Source organism: Chelmon rostratus, chromosome 15 (assembly GCF_017976325.1).
Source record: "Chelmon rostratus isolate fCheRos1 chromosome 15, fCheRos1.pri, whole genome shotgun sequence".
NCBI classification, from domain to species: Eukaryota; Metazoa; Chordata; class Actinopteri; order Chaetodontiformes; family Chaetodontidae; genus Chelmon; species Chelmon rostratus.
Window position 1 is genome coordinate 11,603,460 of NC_055672.1, and position 16,097 is coordinate 11,619,556.

The 16,097-nt window shown below is 42.8% G+C and overlaps 4 protein-coding genes across 6 annotated transcripts in view; 2 read left to right on the top strand and 2 right to left on the bottom strand.

Annotated features, from left to right (window-relative positions):
* The first annotated feature begins 160 nt into the window (after positions 1–160).
* tmem234 (transmembrane protein 234) lies at positions 161–4,369 on the top strand. 2 transcript variants are annotated; one of them, XM_041953686.1, is made up of 5 exons: positions 161–279; positions 758–909; positions 1,009–1,075; positions 1,997–2,089; positions 3,094–4,369. In XM_041953686.1, exons 1-5 carry the CDS (start codon positions 225–227, stop codon positions 3,201–3,203), a joined length of 477 nt encoding a protein of 158 aa, XP_041809620.1. In that variant the 5' UTR covers positions 161–224; the 3' UTR covers positions 3,204–4,369. The 2 variants fall into 2 exon arrangements, with proteins under 2 accessions (XP_041809620.1, XP_041809621.1); XM_041953687.1 differs by having other exon boundaries at positions 258–398; positions 3,094–4,368.
* dcdc2b (doublecortin domain containing 2B) lies at positions 3,730–9,929 on the bottom strand. The gene is made up of 15 exons (XM_041953684.1): positions 9,824–9,929; positions 9,321–9,632; positions 9,150–9,201; positions 7,611–7,681; positions 6,524–6,655; positions 6,290–6,424; positions 6,079–6,118; positions 5,911–5,976; positions 5,668–5,836; positions 5,445–5,554; positions 5,294–5,365; positions 4,878–4,943; positions 4,683–4,742; positions 4,509–4,586; positions 3,730–4,398 (listed from the first exon to the last, which is right to left on the bottom strand). Exons 2-15 carry the CDS (start codon positions 9,602–9,604, stop codon positions 4,363–4,365), a joined length of 1,371 nt encoding a protein of 456 aa, XP_041809618.1. The 5' UTR covers positions 9,605–9,632; positions 9,824–9,929; the 3' UTR covers positions 3,730–4,362.
* Positions 9,930–10,960: 1,031 nt separating this feature from the next.
* On the bottom strand, positions 10,961–13,214 carry iqcc (IQ motif containing C). Its single transcript, XM_041954587.1, has 5 exons — positions 13,141–13,214; positions 12,783–12,926; positions 12,321–12,672; positions 11,726–11,847; positions 10,961–11,148 (listed from the first exon to the last, which is right to left on the bottom strand). Exons 1-5 carry the CDS (start codon positions 13,180–13,182, stop codon positions 11,113–11,115), a joined length of 696 nt encoding a protein of 231 aa, XP_041810521.1. The 5' UTR covers positions 13,183–13,214; the 3' UTR covers positions 10,961–11,112.
* Positions 13,215–13,530: 316 nt separating this feature from the next.
* Positions 13,531–16,097, top strand: part of fancm (FA complementation group M) — a 45,920-nt gene continuing 43,353 nt past the window's right edge. The window contains exons 1-4 of one of the 2 annotated variants that reach the window (XM_041953766.1): positions 13,531–14,233; positions 14,318–14,490; positions 15,245–15,322; positions 15,635–15,793. In XM_041953766.1, the coding sequence (XP_041809700.1) occupies positions 13,531–14,233; positions 14,318–14,490; positions 15,245–15,322; positions 15,635–15,793 (1,113 nt within the window). The remainder of the gene's footprint in view (positions 14,234–14,317; positions 14,491–15,244; positions 15,323–15,634; positions 15,794–16,097) is intronic. The other variant, XM_041953767.1, reaches the window with a different exon arrangement.

A 16,097-nucleotide genomic window follows, 5' to 3' on the forward strand; every position in this document is an offset into this window, starting at 1 on the left:
ACAATCATATGAAACCTCAAAGAAAGAAAAAAGTAAAGAAAACACAAGAAGGTGAATGTTGCATAATCCTAAATATGGTGCTGTTGAGTTATTGTTGAACAAGTTATTCCGCCCCCAACTGGTGCCTTTTGGTACAAAAATATTGGGGAAAAAAAAAACCCGAAGCTGCATTCAAGACAAGAAATGTTTGCAAAGTGTTCCGCCGCCATGAAATCGTTCCATTCATGGATTTGATTTTAATTCATTTTAAGTCCTTAGATAAATTTGTCGAATATATAGGTATGAAACTTTTATCAATCTATTCCGTTAGATTATGTTGACTAAAAACTGAAGCAAAGAACAGTCTTGAATGCGACTTACCTACTTACACAGTGTTTACATTACGATGGTGACCGTAGGTGAGTGGCTACCAAGCTAATTTGTCCTCTCAAATCATGAAATTTGCCAATATTTTCAGGACTGCTTTTGTATTTTGATGTCGAATATATATCCCAAGTAGCTGCTTCCTCGTTAGAATGAATGACGCAGGACTAACCTAAACATAGCAAACATGTTAGAGCTAATGCTAAGGAAGTTAGCTAGCCAAATACGATAACCATAGCTCCGGTGTTAACGGCACTATTTCACGTTCTGTCCTGTTTTTACCGGATTGCTTGTTCATTGTTAAACAGACACATCTCAAAACAATACTGGTAGAAGGTTTGAGAGTTGTATATGAAGTGAGAGGGTGATTGTGTGTGACTGCCCTGTGTTGTAGTGGAGCTGATGAGTCTCCTGCTGGTGTCGGTGCTGTGGGGCTGCACCAACCCTCTCCTGAAGAGAGGCACAGAGGGGATAGAAAACGTGACCAAGACCAGCAGAGTCTCACAGCTCCTGGCTGAGGTCAAGTTTCTTTTCCTGAACCTCAAGGTAAAGCCAGAGATCCGTTCTTGTTCGCCAGTGGGGGTGTTTGAAAATATTACTTTTATTTGATATTAACTGCACCGTCCTCCTTGTATTACTGCCCAGTACCTGGTCCCATTTCTTCTGAACCAGAGTGGCTCCTTGGTCTACTATTATACACTTTCCACCACAGGTGAGACACACACTTCAAAATCAACATCATCACTCTCTGATGGTAGCTTCTACAAGGGGAGAGTGGGTTCAGCTGTTACTATAAAAGAAGAACACAGGTGTCTTCACAGCAGACATGCCAAAATCATCTCTGTTGTTTTCAAGTGTCACAATGAGGCATGGCAGTGTGACACTGAGCCAGCATGCACAATACCAGGACCCAGACACTGAAGCAACTGAATGGAATTCAGCCTTCACTCGTTATATAATTAACATTTGTGCTTTTCCTACCATGACATGTCAAAATGTCAAATGCCAAGTAAAAGTAAAGAGAGTAATGTACATACATGTCAGGAGAGGTTAAATATTCAAGTGCAACTGACCCTATTCAATGTACTATAATGTAAGATAAAGAAAAGCAGCAAATCCTCACATTTGAGGGTCTGTAGCATGAAAATATTTGGCATTTGAGCTTGAAAAATGACTCATCAATCAGTTATCCAAATAGTTGCAATACATTTTCTGGCGATTGACTAATTGTGGCCCTGCTTGTGGGACCGTGTGCAGCTTTAGATAGATAGATAGATACTTTATTCATCTCCAAACAGAAATTTGCAAAAAATGTAATTTAATTTAATTGTGAAGAACTCATCTGCTGCTTTTTGTTTTGTAAACATTTAAAAATGACCACACCAACAGTTTTTTTGGATGACATCTGACAAAAAGTGTATATCTATTTAAAACGCAAGTCGCTGGTATGCATGATCTGGAATTTTTTATGAGCGAATCATTAGTTTTCATCAAGGACACAACATACTCTTCAGGTAAATTTCCATTTTGTACACAGGTTTGCATCATCTGTGCGGAGCAGGACACACACAGGTTTGCATGTTAATTTGGTAGCACAATATTCAACCCAGTTTTCTCCACTTCTCTCATACAGAGTTATCGCTCGCTGTTCCTGTCACCAACTCGCTCACCTTCCTTTGCACTCTGCTCACTGGCAAGTTACTGGGTGAAGAGTTTGGAGGCAAACGTAAGTGATCCATTTTAGTGCTACTCATACACTGGGGCTGCCACACAGCACAAGATATCAATACCCACTAGGAGAAACCTAGGATGCTGAGATGCTACAAGCAAGGGATGGGACAAAGATTTTAGCACTGATTGCGATTAAAAACACTCGGGATAAATTGATCGTGGTGAGTTTCCATCATGGGATAATTGTGAATCTGGATAATCCTGAATATCCTCACATGAGTGACTTGAAAGAACTGTCTAGCTAACTAGCGTGCAATCCTGTATTGATTTCCTGATTTACAGTATTTTGAAGTGCCACGGGGGAGCCCACATCTTTTCACTCATTCCAAAATAAACTAATCCCGTCACCACGACTGAAGGCTCAGCTTGCCCATTGTATTCCCCACAAAAATAAGTGAAATCATATGTGCAGAAATCCTATGGATGACAAACTTAAGAACGACAGGCAGATGAGTTGCCCACCTGCAGAACCTACTGGAGGAAGGCGTCTGCCCCGCAGACCAACACTTACAATCTGTACCCCCATCACTGTGACCACCATCCAGCTTGTTTGCATTTCACTAAAAAAGATGCGGTCAATCTTAAATATTTAGTTTCTTAACAAAATGTAAGGGAAGGTGATTCCAGTATGTTTTTGTGCCATTTTAAGAGTTTTAAGCATTTTGATGAGAATAGGGATTATATTATGAATTGGATAGTATAATTGTGACATGACGTTTTCTTATCCTCCCATGCCTGCTACAAGCTTTAGCATCAAACGTTCAGCCACTGGAACATATTCAGAGATTTCAGGGACCAATTCAGTACTGTTGCATAAGCAAGGCATCACTTTACTGGCATATCAATTATGCTAGTTTATTATTGAGCTGTTAATTCCCTTCTGTGCCTGTTTCCTCTCCTTGAAAAATACTGCACTGGTTGTGTTCTCTTTTTTAAGATGTGCTTTTTTTAACTTTCATTTTCTTTCATATCCTCCCCCACACGGCTCACTCTCCGCAGAGGCTGTCGTGGGAATGTTCCTCACCATGGCTGGCATCACTCTGTGTGTTATAAGCTCCATTGATGACAAAGACACTGGGAAGCAGAATATGACGCGAGCCGTGCACTAGCAGAGATCAGGATTAGAGTGAATTCTCCTACACCTTCAAGTGATTCCTCAGCAGGGAATGAAAAAAAGGCCAATGCAAAGTTGGAGGAGGACTAGTGGGGGCAATTTAGATTCAGACAGCCCCTCCTTACAGCACCAACTCTGGTGGGAGAATTGTGCCTAAATGAACTCAGCTGGGGCTTCAAAAGACCTGTCCAGAAACCCTTACACCAAGTTGAAGGGGAACTGGGTTCATACAGGGTCCACCTCTAGGCCGGACCAGATTTATGGCGCTTGTATAGAAGTTGGCGGTTGTTAACTTTTACTTGTAAGCACTCTGCGGCCCCGGCATGTGACTGGGATCTGCATAAATGCTTTAGAGACCACATACAAATACGGCTGGGGTTTCAAATGGACCAATTAGATCTAACCTCCTGGTTTAACGGGGGCATTTTACTGCGGCTGCCTTCTGTCCGCTGTGGTGTGTGTTTGGGCATGAGGACACTGGCGAGAACAAACTGCTGTTTAGCTCCAGCATAAAGCTGCTTTTCATACTTGTTTTCTCCTCATCCCCTGCTTGGTATTTCAGAAATAACACTAATGTGCAAAGTAATACGTGTATGTTTTTATTCTCACAGTATTTAATTGACACGCAACACTGTACAGATGACTTTTTTTTTTTTTGCATCTATTCAGCTTTTGATGTGGCTGATGTTGTACTAATAAATTGTTGGCAAAACACGACTTTTCATGTTATGATTTCCACCACTGATTTCTGCAAATCAAAATACATTCAGGCCTAAAATGTCCCAAAATATGTTTATGTACATATCGCATTTGGAATAAATTGCATCATTTAACATCTACACAATGTCTGTATCAGAATTTAAGGTGGACACAGTGTCATAAACCAATGTCCAATACAACAAACACTACCTTTTAGGAAGCTTATAATGCTTATAGATTGATATTGTGTACATCTCCTGTACTGTTTGTTCTTATTTTATTTGAGGCTGTTCACATGTTTGACTCTTCCAACACAAATGAATTTTGTCACTTGGCTAATCACCACAGTGAAAGTACTTCCAGTTTAATCAAACATTCATGTAGCCATGAGGAGCAATCGCTGGACTGTAGTCAAGCTGTTACGATGATGCAAAATCCTCCTGATGATGGTTCTGTCATACTGTAAGTGACGGGGCGTCCTGTGGACTCTCCTGTTAAAGCAATTGAATAAAAAAGTGTAAAAGAAAAGGCAATCAAGCACACATTTTCATTGGGTCTAGTTACGGTGATGCCAATAAGAGTGTGAAGTGGGTAAACTTACCTTTTCTTCGCTTTTCTTTCCCGGAGAGGTGGATGACGAAGGCCGTGACTTTGAGGAGGTCTGATTCAGCTCAGGCTCCTTTTGAAATAAGAGACGCATTGATTGCTGACTACATTTGAATGTGAGCTGTTACAAAATGTTCTAAGCAGCTGTGTGTAGATGTGTGTACCGTACCAGTATTTCAGCAGCAGACTCCTCAGTCTTAGCAGAATTTTCTGTCTCTTTTGCACCACCCTGCTCAGATGGAGGCGCCGTTTACAGGACAAAAATAATACACTCTGAACCCATTAATACACAAAAAGTAAACCCTCTAATTAGGACACGTGTTATGATTATGTAAATGTGACCACCCACTCACATGTACAGTACCTGCTTTCCATTATGCTTGTGTAGGTTTTCTCTCTCATTGTGCTGCTCGCTCTTTATATTATGGCTCTTGAGGAAACAATGCAGAACACAGTATCATATGTGTGTTTGTGGCAGGAATACACAAATAGGGAAAATACACTGGATATTTATGTATGAGACACAGAAATGTACAGAAAAACATTCTGGACTGATTTGGGTCTGTTGTTAAAATATGAACTGGTCCCCGTTTTTCTTTTTCCTTTTTTCTTCTTTCATCTTTCATCTTCTGGAATCTATCATTTTCTAAATTATACCCTCAATGTCTGTCCGTTATGTAGAAAAATTGCCTGACACTGTACATGAGAGTGAGTGAATGTAAGATAAGAAACCAGCAGATTCACGTGAAACATTCAAAAGAAACGTTGATTTGTGCCTACCTGCTGTGTGTTGTGTGTATGTGGATCATTTTGGTTGTTCAGTTCCTCGTCCTCCACTATCTCTGCCACTCTCTTCAGAAAGAAAATGTAGAGATTTAGATTTACAGTACCTCTGCTGTGCACATTGATTGGATTGGACTGTAAAGCTAACCTGGTCAACAGGAAGCTCTGTAGCCGTGTTTTCATCCTCGAGCACCTCCTCGGCTCCTCGCACCTCCTCCCTTCTCTTCCGTGCTGCTCTTTTAAACACGCTGGGCTGAACTGAGATAAACAGGAATCAAAAAAACCTGCTGCTGCTATAATGACTAACACCAAATTAACTATACTCAGTGTGAATTCAAGGAAGGTAGATTTGAAATGAGAGGGACCCTAACCAGATCCATTGCTGAGCGGTGGCCTTGGCTGTCGTCTACTGTTGCGGATCTTCACCGGCCTGGCGAAGAAAGCGGAGGTCTCGTCAGCTCTGTCTCTCCTGCTCCTCGGATGTGTGGCTGCTGGAGCTGCAGCTTCATCTCCTGTCGACTTCACCCTCCGACCATCTGACTGAAATTCGTAAGAGTCCCAACACAGCTCTTGCAGTGTGAATAAAAGGCAGTGGAGGATTGTTTTTTACTCACGTCAGGGGAGTCGAGGAGAGCTGAGTCACTGTACTGGTCCTCTGGGCCGCTTCCTGCTTTCCCGGTCTAAGAGAAACACAAGACACATGCAAGACTCACTTAGACCTGACATGTTGCAAATGGCATGCGACATGACGTTAAGTAAATTACACTATTAACTGAAGGTACCTCATTTCTCCTTAACAGCCTTCTCTTTCCTGGATAATATCTACAAAAAAAAAAAACAAAAACAAAACCACTGGAATGTAAAGAAAGTGAGAGATAAAAGTGCACAGAAGCGTTTTGTTCATCTGATGATGAGACATCTGATGTCTGACAATCAACAGCCAGCGCAGCTGCATCTTTGTACACACTCGCAGATTAACTTGCATAACAATACCTCTCTGTGGCTTTTGAAACCAACAGCTCCACATATGGAAGTTTCTTGAACCTCTCAGTTCCCACGGCAACATAGTAGTGGCCGGTCTCCAGCTCCACAGCTGAGGACACAGTCACTCCTTCCAGAGAGCACAACCTGATGAAGCATCAGGGTTAGATCACACTGTATTTGCTGGATTTCTCTCTCTGTTTGTATTCCACAGAGTGTATGTGACTCTCTGTCGGTGTCACTGACCTGCGCACAGCTCCGGTTCGTAAGCTGACCTTCTCTGTGACCAGGCTCAGGATCTGCTCCAGGTCCTGCCGCATGCTCCGAGGAATGATGAACCGAAATGGTGCACAAAGGAGATCTCCATTACGGAAAACACTAAACGAAGAGGATAGGTTCACATTTTTAAAATACTTTTAAACTCTGAAATAATACATGACCACATGCACACTGAAATGGTTATTATCCACACCAGGCGTGAACCTGGAGGGGATCATTGTTTGGCCACGTGTTTGGCCACGTGTGTGTCCACATGTCTGTGTTTGTATCTGTCCACAGCTAATCTCACATGTGATGGATAGACAGTTACACCTGCCAAGTATTCTAGAAATGTGTGTGCATGCAATTTCCATGGACAACTAAGTTATGAAATTTGGGTACAACACCAAATGTGACTCGCTAAGAGATGGGGAACAAAACCTGTGCAGGCTCTACAAGGCTGTAGTTAGGCACAGCAGTGCTTTGAGCTAAACATTTGCTAATTAGCACAAAACATGAATGACAGAGGCTGATGGGAATGTCTTTAGTTTTGCAGGTACAGTGTTGAGTCATAAACCAAATCTTGAACAAATGAAAACTTTGATCTGATGTTGTTGCACTAGATGAGAAGTCAGCCATTCATCAAAGTTATATTAATTCATCCTGAGGAGGCCACGGATGTAGATACCAAATTTACCATCCAGTAGCTGCTGAGACTTTTCACTCAAAACCACAAACCTCATGGTGACACCAGAGGGAGAGGCAAGGAACGACCAAAATCATTTGGATTCATCCTCTGGGAACCATGACTGTCTGCACCAAAATCTGTACCAATCGATCTAATATGTTGATGTGAATGTTCTTCTGGTGGTGCTACAGAAAAAAGTCAGGGGGATCACCAAAGTCAGCAGAATTCACAGACTGAACCCTGAACCTCTCTCTCTGCTGAAGCCTCGCATTACATTTGGCTGAACTCTGAGCTCTGAAATGCATTTTTTTTTAAAAGCACATTTGAAAAATGTATCTAAATGTACTAAGGATAATTCTGTGTGTGTTTGCACATAGTCCAACTCACTGTAAAATGCAGGGCACAGGTATGAACTTCCTCCATTTGGCTGAGACATTTGGCCTCTGGGTGACTTTGGCCTGCAGAAGACATTTAGAAAATCAGATTCATGGCCCTGCGACACATCATAATGTTGTCATTTTCTCAGCAATATTGAAAACTCTCCCATCAGTTTCACGTCACCCGTGTCCTGTACATCAATGAAAGTGCACGTCCATCAAGCAAAATCAGTTAGTTTAAAAGTGTAATGACCGACTAACTATTCCGCTCATGCCAGCTCAAGTGCTGCAGCCATGGAAACTAACGTCACTCCAGCACTTCTCCGGTGGCACATTCGCACGCCCTGTCTGATCTGAGAACTACTCTCAAAGCTGCTACCCATGCCGTCCCATATCAGTGAGATCTGGAGAAAATGTGCGTCTCTCTGATGACGTAACTGGTCTAAATCAATCAATTCAGGACAAACCAGACATTGATAATCTTCCTTTATTGTTTTTACTTTCGAGTGGCAGACATTTAATGCATTTACAGGAGGCTTGGGGCGGTGAATATGGGTATTAGGCCTGCCCAGACATGCACATAGCCCCGATAACACTGTGTGGTAGCATAACTCTTTGTTCCACCAGCGGGATCAAACACAACTCACACACGGACACACGTCCTGCACTGCTCCACAGCAACCACAACACCGGCATGTGAGACTTTAACACCAAAGACTCAGCTTTCCAAATGGCAGACACCCAAGGCACACACAATTACTCTCCACTCCTTTTTATGTTTTTCAGAAAAGTAGCGCTGATGGCTTAAGACTGAGAGCACGCTCTGAAAAGCCGAGCGGTCACCCCTGCCAGCTGGTCGGGATACAAAGCGAGCGCTTGTCAGCATGAGTGGCTCTGTGTGTGTACTTGTGTGTGAAATCAATTTTGTGTGCAACGTTAAGACAGCGTCTGCCTGCATATTAGTACCATCATTATTACCTTACCCTGCCTGCCTTTCAATGAACAGAAAAGTTTCCATTCAGCAGCTGATGAGTGCAAAGTTGGCTTCATATTCATTCAGAGAATTTTCTGGATGAAAATGATCAGAACCTCGAGGAATTTCTGCACTCTGACGATGTACAGCTGTAATTACTGACACTAATGTCACACAAGACCATTAAAAGGGCACCTGCAAGGCCTCAGTGACTGCTCTACAGACAGCACAATCATTAGCCCATTGTTTCCGGTAATTTTCATGACAACCAGTGACATCAATGGGAAGGTAAGTGCAAAGGGTGACACGTGCACACACACATACACACACAGTGCATCTAATCCGGCTAATGCCAACATAAGAATGTGTGATAACAATTTTAGGCAAATATGAGCTCTGTAATGGAGAATCCCGCTGTCATTTCCCTGTTGGATTTGGCAGGAGTTCAACTGGATCGACACCAGCTACAAAGAAGCCTGGTGGTGCATTCCTCCTGGTTAAACTGGGATTAATGAGTAGTGGAGTGTGCTGCTGGCCTCATAAGCAAGCGGTCCACGTGACAAAATAAGAGCCTACCTGGGTTTCTTCACGGGCGGCAGGATGTTTTTTCACTCCTGTGTTCAGGTAACTGTACACGAAAACAACAGAAATGACAAAGAAAAACCTTCCAACAACACTTTTCCAAACACAGCAACTGGACATTAGATTTATCTGTAAAATCAGCATGGCATATGGATTTGTACTCACTCCAGTTTCTTGAACCTTTCAAAGCCTGCGGCAACATACTGGGCTCCTGTCTGCAGGCCCTCAAGGTCTGTGACCCTATGGCCCTGCCTTGGGGTGTACAGGGTCCTGATGGCAAGTGGAGCACCAATGGTCTGGGTCACTTCAGTCAGAAAGGCCTCCATGGTGGCCACCTGTCGCTGGTTGACCACGAACCTCCGTCCACTGTAGAAGGGGTCTCCATTCTTGTACACCACCACGCTCTTCACCAGAGGCAGGAGATTCGTGGCTGCGGCGCTGGCAGCCATCTCCGAGCCAGCTGTTAACTGTCACAGTCTGCACACACACATTTACAAAGACTGCCCATAATTCTGTCCACTCTCACTAAACCTTGAGTTGCTTTTTCTGACCATACACCAAGCACACTCTCATTCCTTGGATCACACTTGTTCAACAACCACACATTCATAAAAACACACAGTACAAGGTGTTTGATCCAGACAGAAACTGCTCAGTCACTCACAAACCTGGTGGAAGATGAAGCAAGGAAATCGTGGAATTGAAGGCAAAAGTGAAAATGAGTCCCTTCTGTTGTTCTGGTCTATCTGGACACCCTCTCACCACGTCTCGCTCTCTCTATCCCCCGAAAACACACACACACACTACTCCACTGACGGTGGTGAGTATTTCCTGGTTGCTATGGCAGCGTGACAGCAATGACTGGCTTTGTGAAACAAACCATCAGCAGCAACCACAACAAAAGAGACAGACGGAGGAGGAGATAATGGGTGGATCGCTGTGTTGTAAGCTGAATCAATAAGATAATTTCTGCACTCAGTTGTCTGTACCCCCCCCCCCCCAAAAAAAAAAATGTATATATACACATAACGAATATTAGCATTACCAAGCAAGTGCAAGAACAAACTAATGACAGAACTGCTATTAGAACTTCTTAAAAGTGACACATTTAAAATAAAACAAAGATAAAAAAAAAAACACAACTTTAAAGGTACTATGTGGAACTTCCAGGAAGTCCTTGTTATTAATAACCCGTGGCCGTTTAGAAAACTGCAGTCAGCATCCTGTTGCTAATGCTCCATAGCCATGAGTGAGCATCATCCTTGATCTTGGCCAAAACAGTGACGTGACTTACGTATTATAGTGACATTCTGTTTGGACCATTGGCTCCATGTTGCTAACTAGCTTGCTGTTTACAAATTATACAAGTTATTTTATCAGGTAATGTTAAGCAACCAATGACATGCCACAGAAGTTAAAGTATAGCTAGCTGGCTAACCTTAGTTAGCTTACACTTAGCTAGGCTGCTGCCTTGCATCGCTCTTAACAGTAGACAACAAATGTCAGGAAAAACCTTTGCTTTGAATTATTAATTATTGTTGGCTAAAATCAAAAGTTTGTCACAATACGACTAACATTTCCACTCAGATAGTATTTTGCTAGCGATAGCTAGCTAACATTAGCCAGCTATATTTACAATATTAGTGTATTTCTCATGCTTTGCAGTAATGCTAGCTTTGACTTTGAATTGGACTTAGTTGTGGTGGTGGCCACAGCAGCGGCAACAACAAAAGCACAAATAAAAATATAGAAAAATATAATTTATTCATTTTTTCACACAACATTCACAATATATAGGTCAACCACAGGATAAATACCAATGAGGGCAATTCATTTAGTTTGTATTTTTATATGTATAAAACAACAGCTTAAACAGATGCCACTTGAGTGGGTTCAGTTGACTGCAGCCGAGCCTTCAGTCTCACATTATCAAGTCCAGTTCAGATTACTTCTGCTGTCAGGACATGCTCAGCCTGTCCTTCAGTGACAAGTACTATAGAGGAGAGGAAATAAGAAAACAATAATTAAAAGTTGTGTCTTGAACGATTGGGTAAGCTAACTCCCAGCCCATGAAAACAAACCTATACAAGTTTTGGATAAGTGTAGAAACTATTATTGTCATATGCCTTCTATGTGCACATTACTCAACATCTTGGTGCCTTTATGCCCTCTGGAGCTGCAGGGTGATTCATGGAAGCATTGATGCAGGATTCACAAGGACATTCATATTGTTAAAGATAAATGAAAGGGTTCGATGGCTATACAGTCTGAGGGCGACATGCTAAGAAACAGCATTACAGCTGTATGCACTGAATACACAGTTCAGACTGTGGGAAAACAGGCTGAATAATGCACATGGCTTCAGTCTATGTGTTTATTGTACTGAGGCTGCATATACAGTATACTACAGCTATTATTCAGGTATAGACACTTAAAATTTTTGAGGCGAACTGGTGCTTCTTGAACCCACTGTACTGACTTATTTTTGAGGTAACTAAATAAGTTTAGTCAGACAACAGGAGACTGCAACTGCTAAATAAAAGTAGAAAAACACTAAATCTGTGTTGCACCTTTTTCCTGCTGTCAATGGCCTGTTGGAGCCAGACCAGCTCCATAGTCAGTGTGTTTCTATGGAGACGCAGGGCCTCTGGGGTACAGGGCACCTCCTGGGCCAAGCAGTACTGCCTGGAACCTGAAGGGGGATGGCAAATTGAAAAAGACTGATTAGGGCAGGAGACAAATCTGTTTGCAACCACATATTTTACAAAAAAAGTAATATTTAACCTATATCCTGCAGTGTCAATACTGATTTAATTTTCTTTTCTTTTTCCAAATGTGGTGAGATAAAGTATTGGTGCACCATGCTATTTCTCCCATTTTAACAGTTTTCTTGAAAATCTTATGACATGGGTCACTGTCTTAAATAAATAAGACTAATCATCATAATGTCAACCCCCTGCTTCATTGGTGCTTCAACAATTAATTCAAACATCAAGTATTCAATTAACAGTAATTTGATAATGGATTCATAATTCAAGTCATTGATCAAGGAAAAATGCCAAACACTTGCTGTTTCCAGCTGCTCCAATATGAGGGTTAGGGTCATCTCATTTCACAAAAACAAAAATAAGGTGGGAACACGACCATCACACGCACAACTCTCACCTTGGTGCGAGTGACCATCATTCATGTCCAGTTCCAAACTGCTCCAGACGGTGGTGGAGTCTCCTGTGCTCTGCACCATTTCTCCATCTTTGACCCCCACACCACTTTCTTTCTCAGGACTGTCCCATCTAGCATTGCTGCTGGGGACACAGTCCTGAGAAAGAGGAGCCTGTCTTTTGGTTTGCAAATCATCTCTCTCTGCCTCGGTCTTCTCTAGCTGGGCATGATGATCTTCTCTCTCCTCTGATGAGGGTGCTGTTGCTGCTAATGGGTTGTTGGGACTGGCACAGAGATCTAGACCTGGATGTGAAGGATTACTGTCAGGACTGCTGGGTTGAAGAAGCGGTCCGTCCTGGTGATGCGTGAGCAAGAGCATGAGAAAAGCACAGAGAAGCTGAATAAAATCACATCACACTTTCTGCTAATCACACTCTTTATATCATAAAAGTGCCAGTTGCTTACAGTGTCTGTGAAGTGGGGAATGGGGATAACCACCTCCCTCCACTCTAAATGGATCAAGCCACCATCAATCTCTCTCACGACGTCCTCAAAGTCTTCTCGCGCACGACGGACGTCATTTCTCACCAAGTAACCACGTGCAGATGCCTACAGAAGAGAGGAGAGTCATGGTAACTGAAGCCACAGTAACGGCAACTTGTCCACTACTGGCTAGCGACTGCTCGTAGCTACGCCGATGCTAACAATGATAACTCTAGCTACTGTTAGCAGCCGTCTTCCAGACTTAAGAAAAGCAACTAAACAGCCCGAACTAGCAAGAAACATTGACTGCAAATTAATGCAGGTATAAAGCCGTCATTACCTGAAAACAGGTGAGTAACTTCTCCCATTCGCTTCTGTCCATTGCTATGGTAACGTGACAGCGTTACCTCTCGGAGAGCGGGAGATGAACTCGAACTTTTGATTTTCTTCCGGTGTCACACTTACAAATTAAAAGCCTCCATGTTGCATTTATCTCGTACGTGTACCTGTTTAACCTTTAGCTTGATATACTGGCGTCAGTACATTACAGTGAATTATTTATAATTGAAAGTGTATTCAAATGAGTGAAGTAACTCTAGAGTAGAGTTATGTATGTGCTGGTGTTATATTTTGTCAACATGTGGGCGGAAGTGACCATGTGTTTGTATTCAGATGGCAATGTTGCTGCTCGTCACTCGGCACTTTTTCTCAAAGTTTTTCGCTACAGCTGATGAAAATGAGCAGTGGATCAAACCAGAGGACTTTGTTCCAGACTTGGGGTGGAACTGTCTCTCAAAACAAAGTTGTTCAACCGAAAAAGGAGGCCAAGAAACCGGCTGGACGGCGCAAGGCAACTTCAAGCAACACAACACAGGTAGCTAAAACAAACCCTCCTCGAAATCCTTTGTGGACTGAAATAGGTGAGGGGTCCACATACACATCAGAGAACCCAGTGAGAACAGAGGAACCTCAACCTGCATATGAAGATGAAGACGATGATCTGATGGTGGTCGCTGTTAATGAAGCTGAAGAGAGCCTGCAACTTGGTAATGCAAACTCTTTTAAATGTGACAACCCTGCAGGAGCAGAGAGCACTGCCCTCTCTCCCATCCCGTCAGGTGGGCAGACATATCCAGACTTCCCCGGCTTTGACAGCTCCTCAGCGAAGGTATGGATTTACCCCACCAACTATCCCATCAGGGAGTACCAGCTGAAGATGTCAGAGGCTGCCCTGTATCAGAACACACTGGTGTGTCTCCCCACGGGTCTGGGAAAGACCTTTATTGCCTCTGTGGTTATGTACAACTTTTACCGCTGGTATCCGTCAGGGAAGATCGTATTCATGGCTCCCACCAAACCCCTGGTGGCCCAACAGATCGAGGCCTGTTATAAAGTGATGGGGATCCCACAGGCGCACATGGCTGAGCTGACAGGTGACAAATGATGACACTAAATCCATGACTCCCATCTCTTCTCTTTTAGCCTCTGTTAACAAGAATCCATTCCCTTCTCCGCAGGCAGCACAGCGGCGAAGCAGAGGCAGGACGTGTGGCGGGCCAAGCGCGTTTTCTTCCTCACCCCTCAGGTCATGGTGAACGATCTGTCCAGAGAGACCTGTCCGGCTCAGCAGGTCAAGTGTGTGGTGATTGATGAGGCCCACAAGGCGCTGGGAAACCATGCCTACTGTCAGGTACACAAACATGTCATTAATGATCACAGCTTGACACTCAGCCCAGCTGTACGTCACTGCTTACTATATTTTCAGGTTGCGTTTTACTTGTCAAGTCCAGTAACACTCGCTCGTTTAACCTTGAATGCTGGTTGTTAGAAGTCTGTTGCTGTCATACTTATAGAACAAGTTATTATCAACAGATACTGTTTTTTTTTTGTTGTTGTTGTTCAGTCGTCTTAGTTGAAGGCACTCCAGCTTGAATTGTGATTTGATTTGAAAGCATCTTGACAGCAGTATGAAAATTAATTCACTTTATTGGAGTATTTATAGGATTCTGTGATGTGACTAAATAATATTTACAGAGGCAGCTATCTCTATAATATCTCTGATTGTACTACTAGACTATTGTCAGCAGTGTTACAAATCAATGATTTTTGCTTCCATGTAATTAATAGTCTTGATTTGCCAAATATTTCATTCATTTTGATTAATTGGATTAGCCAAAATTAACACTCTCATCTGTTTTTTTTCATCCATAAGCAGTTGATTTTAGAGATAAATTACTTTATAATGATTTATATCCAGGTTGTTACTTTTACATACAATTACACATACCATAGGAGAGGATTTTGTCTGATCGCTCACTCACAATTTTCTAGCAGGGGATGCCTCTTTCGGTTTGTATTGTAATGCTTTCAGTTGGTTAAATATTTGGACTATTCAGATAAAGTGCTGACAGCGGCCTGTACTCACTCTTCTTCCTGTTACTCAGGTGATCAGACAGCTCGGCAGCCAGACTCTGCAATTTCGCATCCTGGCCCTTAGTGCAACTCCAGGGGGAGATTCAAAGGTAAGAGCAATATACAGTATCTGCTCCCAGCCTAGGGCTCCTGCTGCCCACTAGAGGTTGCCAAAGCTTCACTGGGAGGTCGCAAAGCCTGCTTGATTGTAAAACGTGTAAGAATACTCAGCACTTCATTCATTACTGTTATGCATTGAATATGATATGAAATATCCATTGTATATGTCACTTATTTGTGAGTTTATAATAGAAAAGGGGTCCCTTCATGAAAAAGGTTGGGAACCACTCTAAATGACCTTTCTCTCATTTAACTACTCTCTAATCTGATTCCACCTTCCCTCTCTCACTCCATCCCCGCAGTCGGTGCAGTCAGTGATCTCTAATTTGCTCATCTCCCACATTGAGCTGCGTTCAGATGACAGCCCGGACATCCAGGCCCATTCCCACCAGCGCAGTGTGGACAAAGTGGTGGTTCCTCTGGGAGATGTCCTTTCTGTGTACCAGGCGCGCTACCTGCAGGTAGGCGGAGGCATTTTTTGCATCATATTTAGCTGCACTCCTCCCTGTCTGTACAGCTTTTATTTTTTTTCCTATGAATGAACTTCTGGCATATCAGTCTGAGTTTAGCAGGTGTGATGGTCACTTTTTTGTACAATGCTAAGTGCACATTTAAGTCCGTCTTTATTGTCCATGATGTTTTCACCTTCAGATTCATATCAGGAATCAAACACGATAGGAGACAAGCACATTCAAACTTGGACAAAAGTTAGTTTGGTTTGGCTTCATCTCTATGTGAAGCAGCTGATATGTGTTTTTGGTGCTC

Excerpts from the sequence above, each read along its gene's own strand:
- tmem234 (XM_041953686.1), top strand. The coding sequence starts at position 225 with ATGGATTTGATTTTAATTCATTTTAAGTCCTTAGATAAATTTGTCGAA. Across the intron at positions 910-1,008 it reads TTCTTTTCCTGAACCTCAAG|TACCTGGTCCCATTTCTTCT; the intron begins GTAAAGCCAGAG and ends ATTACTGCCCAG. Across the intron at positions 2,090-3,093 it reads TGAAGAGTTTGGAGGCAAAC|AGGCTGTCGTGGGAATGTTC; the intron begins GTAAGTGATCCA and ends CACTCTCCGCAG.
- dcdc2b (XM_041953684.1), bottom strand. The coding sequence starts at position 9,604 with ATGGCTGCCAGCGCCGCAGCCACGAATCTCCTGCCTCTGGTGAAGAGC. Across the intron at positions 6,656-7,610 it reads CCTGTGCCCTGCATTTTACA|TGTTTTCCGTAATGGAGATC; the intron begins GTGAGTTGGACT and ends CTCTTCGTTTAG. Across the intron at positions 4,743-4,877 it reads ACAAGCATAATGGAAAGCAG|GGTGGTGCAAAAGAGACAGA; the intron begins GTACTGTACATG and ends CCATCTGAGCAG.
- iqcc (XM_041954587.1), bottom strand. The coding sequence starts at position 13,182 with ATGGACAGAAGCGAATGGGAGAAGTTACTCACCTGTTTTCAG. Across the intron at positions 12,927-13,140 it reads AGTTACTCACCTGTTTTCAG|GCATCTGCACGTGGTTACTT; the intron begins GTAATGACGGCT and ends TCTCTTCTGTAG. Across the intron at positions 11,149-11,725 it reads CCATTGACAGCAGGAAAAAG|TACTTGTCACTGAAGGACAG; the intron begins GTGCAACACAGA and ends TCTCCTCTATAG.